Raw genomic sequence first — 13,829 nt, 5'->3', positions numbered from 1 at the left:
ATTCTAATTTACTATCCAGACAAACAGTGTATAACATCATTCTTATTTATGTAGGAAAAACATTAAGCAAACCTTTAGAAAAGCTTGTAAGGGTCAGCCTTAATAATACTCCTCACCTTTCAAGTACTTGAGGCTGACATGCTAAAAGCACTGTATATAAGAGTGATAAGATAATACCTGCTTTATAGGTGGATAAAGCAGAATGATAACATACCTAATCCTGAGAACTGCTGAACATCAGCAGTACCATTACAATCATTAGGAAATCTTAGCATTTCTAGGGATTAAGCCTTCAAAAGTCCAAAATTACAAACTTTAAGGACGCAAATAGGCTTTGCCGTACGTGCATTGCTTAAAAGCTACATCTTCAGTGACATGATATCACTCAAGGGCAAAAATCACCCAAGCAGCTTCGAGATCTGAATAGACTAAATATCTTTTGCTCTGTCTTACAGACCACATGAAGTCAGAATAATACAGAATATTTTGTGAGAATACTGAATCCAGAAAATGGCATTTTATTAATATATAGATTTCATGACCTGGACAAATAGTAGGTAAAATGGATTTCCTCATAGTAAAATACTGAGAAGACAACTATGTCTTTTCCTGTGCTGTCATTTTTATGTCATTTCTTCCAGTACATTTGACTTATTTTTCCAAGCTCTTTCTCAATTTAGCTGTATAATTTGAGTGTATGCATTCAGTTCAAACTCTCCAGCCTCAAACCTGATTTTATAAAAGGATGACATTAACGATTGGCTATTTCTATCTTCTTTGGTATATTTAACAAATAATTTAAAGATTCTTTTGATTTTTATAGTTAATATGTAACAGGTTGTGATTGAGCTTTGTTTCAGACAGATCATTAAGCTCATTTGCAGTTTAATTAACTCAAAATGATAATATAACAATATTTTTGCTTGCTTTGAAACAAATCAAAAGAAAAACTTTATTAATAATCTTGGAAATAACAGAGGAAAGATTACCAAGATTGTATTCTACCCTGCTCAGCAAAATGCTGTCACTGGATATCACACTTGGACACCTCTTCCTCTAATAGAATATAAGCAATTAGCCTGAATGATATTTTTGTATTATTTCATATTGTCTCAGCTTGAGCACGTCTAAAACAAAACATCAGAGGCCAGATTTTTTTCCAAGTGTTCAGCACCAAACAATTCCTATTTAGCTATGTAAAAAGGTGACTAGACTTCAAGCAACCTAATCGTAAAAAACCTATCCCTTAGATTTGACAGCACATCTGCTCCTAATTCATACCGATCCTTCTGAAAAATCCATTCCTTAATCCGCTACTCTGAATCAATTAAGTGTTCAATACTCCCTGGATCACCTTGGGAACAGTAAGACCTGTAAAATATTTAAAGATCATAGAAACATAGAATGGTGAGAGTTGGAAGGGACCTTAAAGATCATCAAGTTCTCACCCCTCTGCCCTGGGCAGGGACACCTCCCACCAGACCATGTTGCTCAAAGCCCCATCCAGCCTGGCCTTGAACACTTCCAGGGATGGGGAATCCACAGCTTCTCTGGGCAACCTGTTCTAGTGTCTCACCACCCTCACAGTAAAGAATTTCTTCCTTGTATCTAATATAAATCCCCCCTCTTTCAGTTTAAAACCATTACCCCTTGTCCTATCACTATACCCCCTGATAAAGAGTCCCTCCCCTCTGAAGGGAGGGGAAATCTGGCTATTTCATTCAGATACATAGCTGTGAAGCCAGTGAGATAAATTTATTGAGTTTGTCCCACCATCCCCAGACTATGATGGTAAAAGTTGCCATGATGTGCCAGCTAGTTCAAAAAATATTGAATGTCAGTATAAGGATATCAAATTCAAGGATATCTCAGCTGGGGTTGACTGTCTTCTGCATTCCTATTTCCTCCTTATTTAGGAAGAGCTCTCAGTAGGTTCAGCTGCAGTGAGTTAGTAGAGCAGAAAGGGCAAATAGACTTGCTGGGGGCATAAAACTGCAGAGCTTCTGACACCTGCAGATCAAGGAAATCACAACTTCTAGAGGCAAAGGCTGTGCCAAGCCAAATAATTCCAAGCATAGTGGTACACTCACTCCTAGCATTCTCTGCATTTTAGATATGACTGTATAAACTCCGTGTTTATTTATTTGAAGCTGTCTGGAACATTAGCCTAAAATCTGTTCAAGATGGATGAAAAAGCAGAATGATCAAATCACAGAAGTTGTCATAACGGTCTATTCTAACTTTATAATGTAAAAAGTGTAATAAATCACAGATTTGTAATTGCAAAAGACAAATATCTACAGTGAAATAGAGAGGCTCAGAAAAATATAGTGTATATTATCTAGAAGGTGAACTCTTTTACCTGTTCAGCCACCTTTATATAAAGAATAGACTTCCTAGTATTTAGAAAAATCTGTTATATTTATAGTGGGTCCCTTTCAAAACCACATGAAGGGAATTTGAAAACTATGAAAGGACAAAAATAGAAATTAGATTTGCAAACACAGAAAACAGAAACACAGGTTCATAATATATCAAAATGAAAGATTTACATTCATAAAGCACAGTGCTTAAGTGGAAGAGTCTGATCCAGTGCTCTAAAATAAAACCCCACAGTGGCTAACACAAATAATTGGATCACAAGTTAATTGATTTTACTCTTCTTAAATATCTGTACATCCCCTAAGCACCACTATAAATTAAGAATAAAATAGATGAGTTCAGTACTTTATTTAAACTGCTATCATCTGGACCCATATAAAAAATAATAACTTAGAAGACAAATACCCTGGGTGAGAGTTGCATTTGGCTGGAAGGAGGGATGTTCATTTACTACAACTGAGCATTTGAACATGTCAGGTTATCTTGCTCTGTGGAGTGATACGCCATATTGTCATTTATTGTGTTTACCATGCATAAAGCCTAGAAATTCTAGTCATTCTGCCATATTCAGAATTTTATAAACATAGGGGAAAAAAAAGGACCTGTTTCCTCATTTTCTGCACCCAAAAGCTTCTGAAAAAATACAGAAAGACAGACAACAGACTGATAGCAACTTAGAAGGAAACAATGAGTCAGCAGTGGCCAGCAGACTACTTTTAATAATCAGGTTTTTGTAGACAAATGACACATTTAACAGGGAACTGAAAGATCACAGAAGTATAGTGATGGATGTAGATGAAGAGTTCCTACAAAAGTGTGAGGGTACCTTGTAAGGAATCCCAAATAGACTTGAAAATGTAATGAGTGAGCAATGTTGGCTGTCATGATGCACTGACGGAAGTAGATATTGACCACTGGACATTATTTTGAGAGGTCACTAGCTCCACTTGGCACGGAGGTCCCTAACAGTGAAAACAAGCAGTTTCTATTTCTTACAACAAAAGAGTCCCTTTACTAAGGGATGGCAAGGAGACGTGTAACATTTAAAACAACTGTGTTAGAATACAGCCAATGTAACAGCACCCAGGATACCTCTGAGCAGCAGAGATAGCTCAGCTCAGCTGTCAAACTCTACTCCTTCCCTGGATCTTGGAAACCTGCTCCAAACTACATGCAAAGCTTGAGAAGATAAAATGAAAAATTTCAGGTTTCAGGCTGGCAGGAATTTTATCTTATTGAGTATATGAAATTCAAGATGGCAGTTATCTATTGAGAATAATTAGGCCTGCATTAAAGGCCAGCTAAAGGGGGAAGTCAAGTGGAGAAACAAACAAATTGAACCGCAGCTTAATTGCAGTAGCTGTTTCCTGGTGGAGCCAAGATGTAATATAACACTGAGCCACATCCTCCTTCACACTGAGCTCTGCAGCAAACTGGTGGGACGAAGCCTCGTCCCTTACTTCCCTGGTATTTGCATCTGTGTTCTCTAACTGAGGACAAAACATGGCTCTTGAATTCCATTTGTACCCTCAGTCACAATGTGAAGTCTCACTATGAATTATGATGCTCAATGCAAACCCAGCTGTTATTTAAGCACAATGACAATATATTTAGCAACAGGCAGGTCCTTATGACTAAAGAAGTGAGGCTACTGTGACAGAAGAAGGGTTTGTAAATATTGTTTGGACAAGAGCTGGAAGCCAACTATATATTATTGAGTAATTTATCCTTGCTGTGCCTTCTCTTATGCAGTAAATCCAGTGGGTGGACCTTGCAGTAATAACACAGTACAACAGCAAATTGTTCTTACCTTGACAACAGAGAGCATTCCCTCGTTAGTCTGGGGATTGGTGTGGATTTCAAAACTCTGCCCTGGATTTCCATTAATAATGGTGTAGACAGCTCTCCATGCTCCGGTTGCTGGGTCATCTCGGTCACCAACGGTTAAGTTTACTATTACACCTGTGACTCCCTCCTTTACTGTGGCTTGAAACTAGAAAAAAAAACAACAAAAACATAGTGGAAATTGTTACCATTTCCAATTAATGACCACACACACACACACATATGAAATATCCAAGCCCGCATTAATTATTTACCACAACAGGAGAAAGATGTAATCCTTGACTGAAACTGAATGTTATAGGCTCTAAATAATGTATTCTCACTCATGAAATATAAGGTAGCACATTACAGCTGCTCTCCATTTAGTAGATGGCAGACAAGCAGCAATGTGATAGGAATCAAGCTTTGGAAGATTCTCATCACACGATGACAGTTCATCTCATGTTACTGGAAAAGTGAATCCTGAAAACGTACACAGTGTAGCACGGGCACACATGCTCTCAGAAAGGAAACTATACTCATTGTTAGCAGAAGAGGAAGCTGACTAATATAGCCCATTCTTGCCTTCGAATGTACTATTATTTACAAATAATCCAGTTTTGCATTTCAGACCATTATTTTCATAAATTACTCCACCCATATGAATGGTTTACTACACTGTTACTAATAGATAAAACATTTTTCACCAAAAGTATTCCCGTACCATTTTTTGGAGAGGTTTCCTTTTAAGAGAAGAGAAACCTCTCTAAGAAACTCAAAAATAATTGCACCTCATGCTACCACTTTGCATAACTAAAAGTCAGTGTTACTTTCTTTTGACAGTGGAAGAATTTTTTATGACCTTGGGAAGTTTGTTGCAGCGCTGTACTATTCAGCTAGCCAAGCCCTGGGAGAAAATTCTAATTTACTATCCAGACAAACAGTGTATAACATCATTCTTATTTATGTAGGAAAAACATTAAGCAAACCTTTAGAAAAGCTTGTAAGGGTCAGCCTTAATAATACTCCTCACCTTTCAAGTACTTGAGGCTGACATGCTAAAAGCACTGTATATAAGAGTGATAAGATAATACCTGCTTTATAGGTGGATAAAGCAGAATGATAACATACCTAATCCTGAGAACTGCTGAACATCAGCAGTACCATTACAATCATTAGGAAATCTTAGCATTTCTAGGGATTAAGCCTTCAAAAGTCCAAAATTACAAACTTTAAGGACGCAAATAGGCTTTGCCGTACGTGCATTGCTTAAAAGCTACATCTTCAGTGACATGATATCACTCAAGGGCAAAAATCACCCAAGCAGCTTCGAGATCTGAATAGACTAAATATCTTTTGCTCTGTCTTACAGACCACATGAAGTCAGAATAATACAGAATATTTTGTGAGAATACTGAATCCAGAAAATGGCATTTTATTAATATATAGATTTCATGACCTGGACAAATAGTAGGTAAAATGGATTTCCTCATAGTAAAATACTGAGAAGACAACTATGTCTTTTCCTGTGCTGTCATTTTTATGTCATTTCTTCCAGTACATTTGACTTATTTTTCCAAGCTCTTTCTCAATTTAGCTGTATAATTTGAGTGTATGCATTCAGTTCAAACTCTCCAGCCTCAAACCTGATTTTATAAAAGGATGACATTAACGATTGGCTATTTCTATCTTCTTTGGTATATTTAACAAATAATTTAAAGATTCTTTTGATTTTTATAGTTAATATGTAACAGGTTGTGATTGAGCTTTGTTTCAGACAGATCATTAAGCTCATTTGCAGTTTAATTAACTCAAAATGATAATATAACAATATTTTTGCTTGCTTTGAAACAAATCAAAAGAAAAACTTTATTAATAATCTTGGAAATAACAGAGGAAAGATTACCAAGATTGTATTCTACCCTGCTCAGCAAAATGCTGTCACTGGATATCACACTTGGACACCTCTTCCTCTAATAGAATATAAGCAATTAGCCTGAATGATATTTTTGTATTATTTCATATTGTCTCAGCTTGAGCACGTCTAAAACAAAACATCAGAGGCCAGATTTTTTTCCAAGTGTTCAGCACCAAACAATTCCTATTTAGCTATGTAAAAAGGTGACTAGACTTCAAGCAACCTAATCGTAAAAAACCTATCCCTTAGATTTGACAGCACATCTGCTCCTAATTCATACTGATCCTTCTGAAAAATCCATTCCTTAATCCGCTACTCTGAATCAATTAAGTGTTCAATACTCCCTGGATCACCTTGGGAACAGTAAGACCTGTAAAATATTTAAAGATCATAGAAACATAGAATGGTGAGAGTTGGAAGGGACCTTAAAGATCATCAAGTTCTCACCCCTCTGCCCTGGGCAGGGACACCTCCCACCAGACCATGTTGCTCAAAGCCCCATCCAGCCTGGCCTTGAACACTTCCAGGGATGGGGAATCCACAGCTTCTCTGGGCAACCTGTTCTAGTGTCTCACCACCCTCACAGTAAAGAATTTCTTCCTTGTATCTAATATAAATCCCCCCTCTTTCAGTTTAAAACCATTACCCCTTGTCCTATCACTATACCCCCTGATAAAGAGTCCCTCCCCTCTGAAGGGAGGGGAAATCTGGCTATTTCATTCAGATACATAGCTGTGAAGCCAGTGAGATAAATTTATTGAGTTTGTCCCACCATCCCCAGACTATGATGGTAAAAGTTGCCATGATGTGCCAGCTAGTTCAAAAAATATTGAATGTCAGTATAAGGATATCAAATTCAAGGATATCTCAGCTGGGGTTGACTGTCTTCTGCATTCCTATTTCCTCCTTATTTAGGAAGAGCTCTCAGTAGGTTCAGCTGCAGTGAGTTAGTAGAGCAGAAAGGGCAAATAGACTTGCTGGGGGCATAAAACTGCAGAGCTTCTGACACCTGCAGATCAAGGAAATCACAACTTCTAGAGGCAAAGGCTGTGCCAAGCCAAATAATTCCAAGCATAGTGGTACACTCACTCCTAGCATTCTCTGCATTTCAGATATGACTGTATAAACTCCGTGTTTATTTATTTGAAGCTGTCTGGAACATTAGCCTAAAATCTGTTCAAGATGGATGAAAAAGCAGAATGATCAAATCACAGAAGTTGTCATAACGGTCTATTCTAACTTTATAATGTAAAAAGTGTAATAAATCACAGATTTGTAATTGCAAAAGACAAATATCTACAGTGAAATAGAGAGGCTCAGAAAAATATAGTGTATATTATCTAGAAGGTGAACTCTTTTACCTGTTCAGCCACCTTTATATAAAGAATAGACTTCCTAGTATTTAGAAAAATCTGTTATATTTATAGTGGGTCCCTTTCAAAACCACATGAAGGGAATTTGAAAACTATGAAAGGACAAAAATAGAAATTAGATTTGCAAACACAGAAAACAGAAACACAGGTTCATAATATATCAAAATGAAAGATTTACATTCATAAAGCACAGTGCTTAAGTGGAAGAGTCTGATCCAGTGCTCTAAAATAAAACCCCACAGTGGCTAACACAAATAATTGGATCACAAGTTAATTGATTTTACTCTTCTTAAATATCTGTACATCCCCTAAGCACCACTATAAATTAAGAATAAAATAGATGAGTTCAGTACTTTATTTAAACTGCTATCATCTGGACCCATATAAAAAATAATAACTTAGAAGACAAATACCCTGGGTGAGAGTTGCATTTGGCTGGAAGGAGGGATGTTCATTTACTACAACTGAGCATTTGAACATGTCAGGTTATCTTGCTCTGTGGAGTGATACGCCATATTGTCATTTATTGTGTTTACCATGCATAAAGCCTAGAAATTCTAGTCATTCTGCCATATTCAGAATTTTATAAACATAGGGGAAAAAAAAGGACCTGTTTCCTCATTTTCTGCACCCAAAAGCTTCTGAAAAAATACAGAAAGACAGACAACAGACTGATAGCAACTTAGAAGGAAACAATGAGTCAGCAGTGGCCAGCAGACTACTTTTAATAATCAGGTTTTTGTAGACAAATGACACATTTAACAGGGAACTGAAAGATCACAGAAGTATAGTGATGGATGTAGATGAAGAGTTCCTACAAAAGTGTGAGGGTACCTTGTAAGGAATCCCAAATAGACTTGAAAATGTAATGAGTGAGCAATGTTGGCTGTCATGATGCACTGACGGAAGTAGATATTGACCACTGGACCTTATTTTGAGAGATCACTAGTTCCACTTGGCACAGAGGTCCCTGACAGTGAAAACAAGCAGTTTCTATTTCTTACAACAAAAGAGTCCCTTTACTAAGGGATGGCAAGGAGACGTGTAACATTTAAAACAACTGTGTTAGAATACAGCCAATGTAACAGCACCCAGGATACCTACCTGCAGCAGAGATAGCTCAGCTCAGCTCAGCTGTCAAACTCTACTCCTTCCCTGGATCTTGGAAACCTGCTCCAAACTACATGCAAAGCTTGAGAAGATAAAATGAAAAATTATGGTTTCAGGCGGGCAGGAATTTTATCTTATTGAGTATATGAAATTCAAGATGGCAGTTATCTATTGAGAATAATTAGGCCTGCATTAAAGGCCAGCTAAAGGGGGAACTCAAGTGGAGAAACAAACAAATTGAACCGCAGCTTAATTGCAGTAGCTGTTTCCTGGTGGAGCCAAGATGTAATATAACACTGAGCCACATCCTCCTTCACACTGAGCTCTGCAGCGAACTGGTGGGACCCTATAGGGCCAGCCCTCACTGAACAGCAGAATGGTTCACTAGGCTCTCAGGAAAAAACAGTCTTGTCAGATTTCTGCCATGGGGCAGATACATGAAAAGACCGCTTTGTAAAATGTTATCACCTGAGAATCCAGACATTAACCTGATCTCAGCCTCAAACAAAACTGGAAATGGTACCTAACCTCTGTGAAAACTGGATTCTTATCTGACAGCCCAATTTAAAGCTTCTGTAGTAAGTGAGGTTTTATTTACTGGCTTCTCAGAGCACAGAGGAACAAATGAATTTAACTGCATCAGAATCACCTGAATGTCTACTGTCCAGCAACAGCACGAGCATGCAGTAATAATCTTAATACCTTTATGAAGCCACCAAATAACTGTCTCAGACTGGGGTACCCAAATTAAAGAGCTGCCATGAGCAGCAAACACAATGCAAGATAAACGTGTCTGGGATTGGTGATCGCTACCCTATGGCTCATTAAGATTCTGCATGCTGTGATCCCCAGTCAAGAACAAACAAATTAAAACTGCATGTCAGTTTGCATTTATCAGGGCAACATTCCAGTTGAAGGTATTCTGTGCTACTATGATGTGTTTGTTTCCCCATCTATATATATTAAAAGATGAGAAATAATGGGATATATTAATTCACTTGTATCTAATAGAAATTCCCTAGGGAAATTGTATTATTGTATTTGTCCTCCTCTAATGAAGTCCACTGCTTCTGCAAATGTATTTTGTCTATCTACTTTCTTGAAAATATGAAGACAAGCTTATACAACCTCTTGCAATCTGCCTGTTCTTTGCACACTGTCATTCAGTATGTGTGCACCTGAGCGGCCAACATTTATTTGTTAAGGAAACAATGTATTTTCCATAGTTCTTTATCTCCAATATCTCTGAGGACAAACAGATTTTCAGGGTTGATCACAAAGGTTTGCCTTCTCAAGCAATCAAGAATGAGAATCTCATAAATGTCAGTAATGAACATTTCTTGTGGAATTCCCTGGGACACAAAGCCCCACTTGACAGCTAACAATAAACCAAATGATCTTGCGCTTGGAGCTCATCAGACTTCACAAACTAGGCAGGTTAAATACTGGGTTGAAATACTTAGCATAACATTTGTGCATCAAACAAAGTGACAATGGTGATTCTTCAGTCATCTTTCATCTCAGCACAATGACCAAATGTGCTGGCTGCTATCTGAGGCCCATGGTGGGCTGAAAAACAGAGGACCTGCTCACTGCAGCTTCTACCAAACTCTCCACATGAGCAATTTAATTGCCAATTTTGTGGTCAGGGTAAATTGTAGCTTGGAACATTCTCCTTAATCTCTTCTACAGATTTTTAAGGTATTTTCCCCCTTAAAACTGTGCATAGCCTTAACTATATGGACACAAATAGCTGCTGTATTTCACTAGAGATAGCTGTATTAATGTAATGGCTTAAGTTGATGTAAGCTGCACATGAAGCAACATATGAAGCACTTTGGAAGCCATTAAGAAGAAAGACACTATGTAAATATGAAGCATAATCGTAGTATGACAAGGATTTGATGGTGTAAACTAGATGCAAAACACAAATTAAAGCTATGAGTCACCTAAACCGTCTTTAGTAATTGTCATTGTCTTACTGCCATAATGCCATATCTTGGAGGCACTATATTATTTCTTAAAGTGTTTCTTTCAGCTTATTCTATATTTTTTTCTAAGTACATAATATTCTTCCATCTCCCTAGTGAAATTACGGAAAGAATTCAATTGTAGCTTAGAAAAAATCTTTCTGAATATATCAAATTGACCATAATCATTTTGGATGTATTTTCACTTTTTACTTTTGAGTGAATTTCACAGTCTATGTATTGTAAATGCCTTGTGATTTTTCAAGGCACACATCAGTTACTTTACAAAATAAAAGTATTGCTTAATAATGAAAGACTGAACAAATATTTCAGTCCACTATCTGCTGCAGCCTGCAACAACAGCAACAAATCCAAAAGATTAATTAGCTAAATGGAAGGCCAATGATTAAATTCTGCTCTTGGTAACATGGCTAGGAGTTCTGCAGGCTCTATAAATTTGTGCCTTTTTATTGAAAAACAAAAAAATACTTAATATCACTGATTATGATTCTATTCTGCAGGCTCTATAAATTTGTGCCTTTTTATCGAAAAGCAAAAAAATATTTAATATCACTGATATTAATCATGAATGATCAAAAAAAGGTAACGGAAGTTTGAACATGACTTTATCTCATTTTGCTGCTCATCTGTCTGCTTGGAAAAGCCCTGCCAAGGAGTACCCAGTAATGCAACAAAGAAAGAAACAAGAAAGTAGCAATCAGGCTGTTTCCCCACGCTCCAGGTCTAAGTCCCTCTGTGAGCAGTTCTCCATTGGGATGAAGCCAAGCTGCCTCTGGGATTCAGAGGGATGACTTCAAGAACTCCTAAGGTACTAGGATTCAGGATTGAGTAGGGCAGGGACAAAATGCAAAAATAACAGGGTAAGATGGATGGATGGATGGACGGAGGGATGGATGGATGGATGGATAACCTGCTGGGCGCCTCAAGAGCTGCCTGTAAAATTGCCAGAGTGTCAGTGCAAAGAATCCTCCTATCCCTGTGCAAGACATCATAACACTTAGAAAACTTTGGAAGTTCTACAGTATAAGATCCTTGTAAGATTCACAAATGAATTTAAAGAGCTTTCCTTTTTGCTTTTTTCCCCCAGCAGTACCGAAACCCCATTCAGAGCTGATGCTGTATTCCTACCCTCTCATTTATGGGTTTCCTGAAGACTAAAAAGCCATTCAGGGATTGTAAATAAGTGATGGTGAAGGATACTTGAAAATAGCTACTTTATTTTTTTTTAATCGTTTTGAAGATTTTTGTTTACACTAGGCTCTTTCTCAGCCCAGCTTATGACCTCACTAAGTGAAGGCAAAAAGATAATTCTAACATGTATTAATCATATGTTGAATGGCTGCTTCAAAGCCTGTTATCTCCAGGGTATACATCAAATGTAGTACAGTTGTCTGAAGATTCAGAAGGAAGAAAATATTTTTTCCCCCAATATATAAATAATTTAGAAAGGATTCGTTTTTTGGTTTTTTTTTTCACTTCTCCACCTATAGATGCAAGGTGCATTCAATTGTTTCTAGAATAAATCAAGTACCCACAAATACAATGGACACTTCTAGAATGATGGTCATATCGTATTAAAACAAATACTCTTTCTCCAGGTGGACAGAGGACAGTGGAAGGTCACTATAATATTTATTATACTTAAGGCGCTTTTGAGAAAAACTCAAAGAAATAATATTGTTATTTTCTCATCTATCAAAAATTCTTTCCCCTCAGGTAGAACAAACCTTATGTTTAAAACAACAGCATCATAGAAAATGATGATCTGACCAAGCCTGAAAGAACAAACTACACCTATTCACCTGTTACAGTATCAGCGTTGCCTAGGGACAAGGGAGAGATCTGCTTTTCACATTTATGAGACCACTTGCACTGCATTCAGGCAACCCAGCTACACATTATTTCTTCCTCAGTGCACTTCCCATCAAGAGCAGTATTAAGCCTATCTTCTTTCTAAGATGCTGGATGTCTTCTTTAAATAGAATGAACTTTAAATAGAATAGACTTAGCTGGATTTTTCTTTTTCATCCACTGTGTTTTAGGAGCAGAATAGTTTTATAGGCTTTTTCTCCCATCAATCCACAGTTCTCACATAGGCTAATGATGGTCACGAGGGAAGGGAAGGGAAAGAGGCCTTGTTAGATGCTCCTCTTCCATTTTTAGCAGAATCTTTTTCATACCCAAAGAAATTTTTCAGATGCTTAAGATTAACATCTGAACATATATGGTTGAGCTTACTTGATGCTGCCTTGCTAATAGATAAAAGTGTGGAAGTCACCTACTCATCTTACAAGGAACTTATGCAAACTCTCTTATGCCACTAAGATTGCTTCACGAGCCAGTTTCAGGTGGGATACATTTGCTCCATGAGTCAAAAACGTAAGCAACAAAGTCTGGGAACTCGTAGGAAGAATAAGTCATGCTTTGGGGGTTTGTCTGGACATGGAAGAGGTTCAGAAAAGATGTCCTCTTTAATTGCTGAAGTCTCTCCGTGTACCATTTAGGGTCCTTAACAGCAGGACAGATGAATTCACTCCTCTCTGAACATCAAAGCGGTAGATAAAAGGGGAATTTTATCACATTATTGTTTTGATAGGATTGACTTGCATATGCATATGCAGAGACGAGTCAATTTGCTAGAAACTCTGGGAGATTTAGAGGAATGAAGGAGAAACTACTCTAGTGACTTTAGTCTCCTTCCAGGTATAAATAAATGCAACGTGCCCTCTGATGAGGAGGGAGCCTGGCAGTGACAGGAGCTTCAGCAAATGAAAGCAGATGATTTTTAAATTATTGTCATGTTTACATTTTGGAAGTAGAGAAGGGCATTTTGTGACTTCTCTTTAGGAAAGTAACTTCCAGGATTTCTTTTCATACATGTATGAAAACTGTATTTTAATGCTACACAAAAGCAAACTAATAGAAGAAGTTAAAAAGAAAAAAAATTAAAAAATGCTTCACTCTAAACAGGTCAAAGAACAAAAATTTCTTATATAAAATTCTAGAGGGGTCTTGTTCATCAGTATTACTACTACAACAGTTACAAATGAATGTTCTGTGAAATCCTAATTTCATGATTTATTACATTTTTATTTTTTAACACAAATCTGTTACTGTCTTATCCAATTATTTGAGGGACCTAGCAATGAATAAGATATTTCTGAATACTTTACCAAACATGTCCTAGAACTGATGTGATCTGGGCCTGTGCACATATTTGATGGGAAAAAA

General features: G+C 37.2%; 1 protein-coding gene across 1 annotated transcript in view; it reads right to left on the bottom strand.

The window, feature by feature from the left end:
• The window catches only part of CDH13 (cadherin 13), a 465,789-nt gene that overhangs the window by 44,002 nt on the left and 407,958 nt on the right, over positions 1-13,829 (bottom strand). The window contains exon 9 of the mRNA XM_014942408.1: positions 4,193-4,375. Within this exon, the coding sequence (XP_014797894.1) occupies positions 4,193-4,375 (183 nt within the window). The remainder of the gene's footprint in view (positions 1-4,192; positions 4,376-13,829) is intronic.

This window comes from Calidris pugnax, unplaced genomic scaffold, assembly GCF_001431845.1.
Source record: "Calidris pugnax isolate Ruff unplaced genomic scaffold, ASM143184v1 scaffold28, whole genome shotgun sequence".
Classification (NCBI taxonomy): domain Eukaryota; kingdom Metazoa; phylum Chordata; class Aves; order Charadriiformes; family Scolopacidae; genus Calidris; species Calidris pugnax.
Note: the sequence above shows the minus strand (reverse complement) of the source record. Positions and strands in the feature narration are given on the sequence as shown.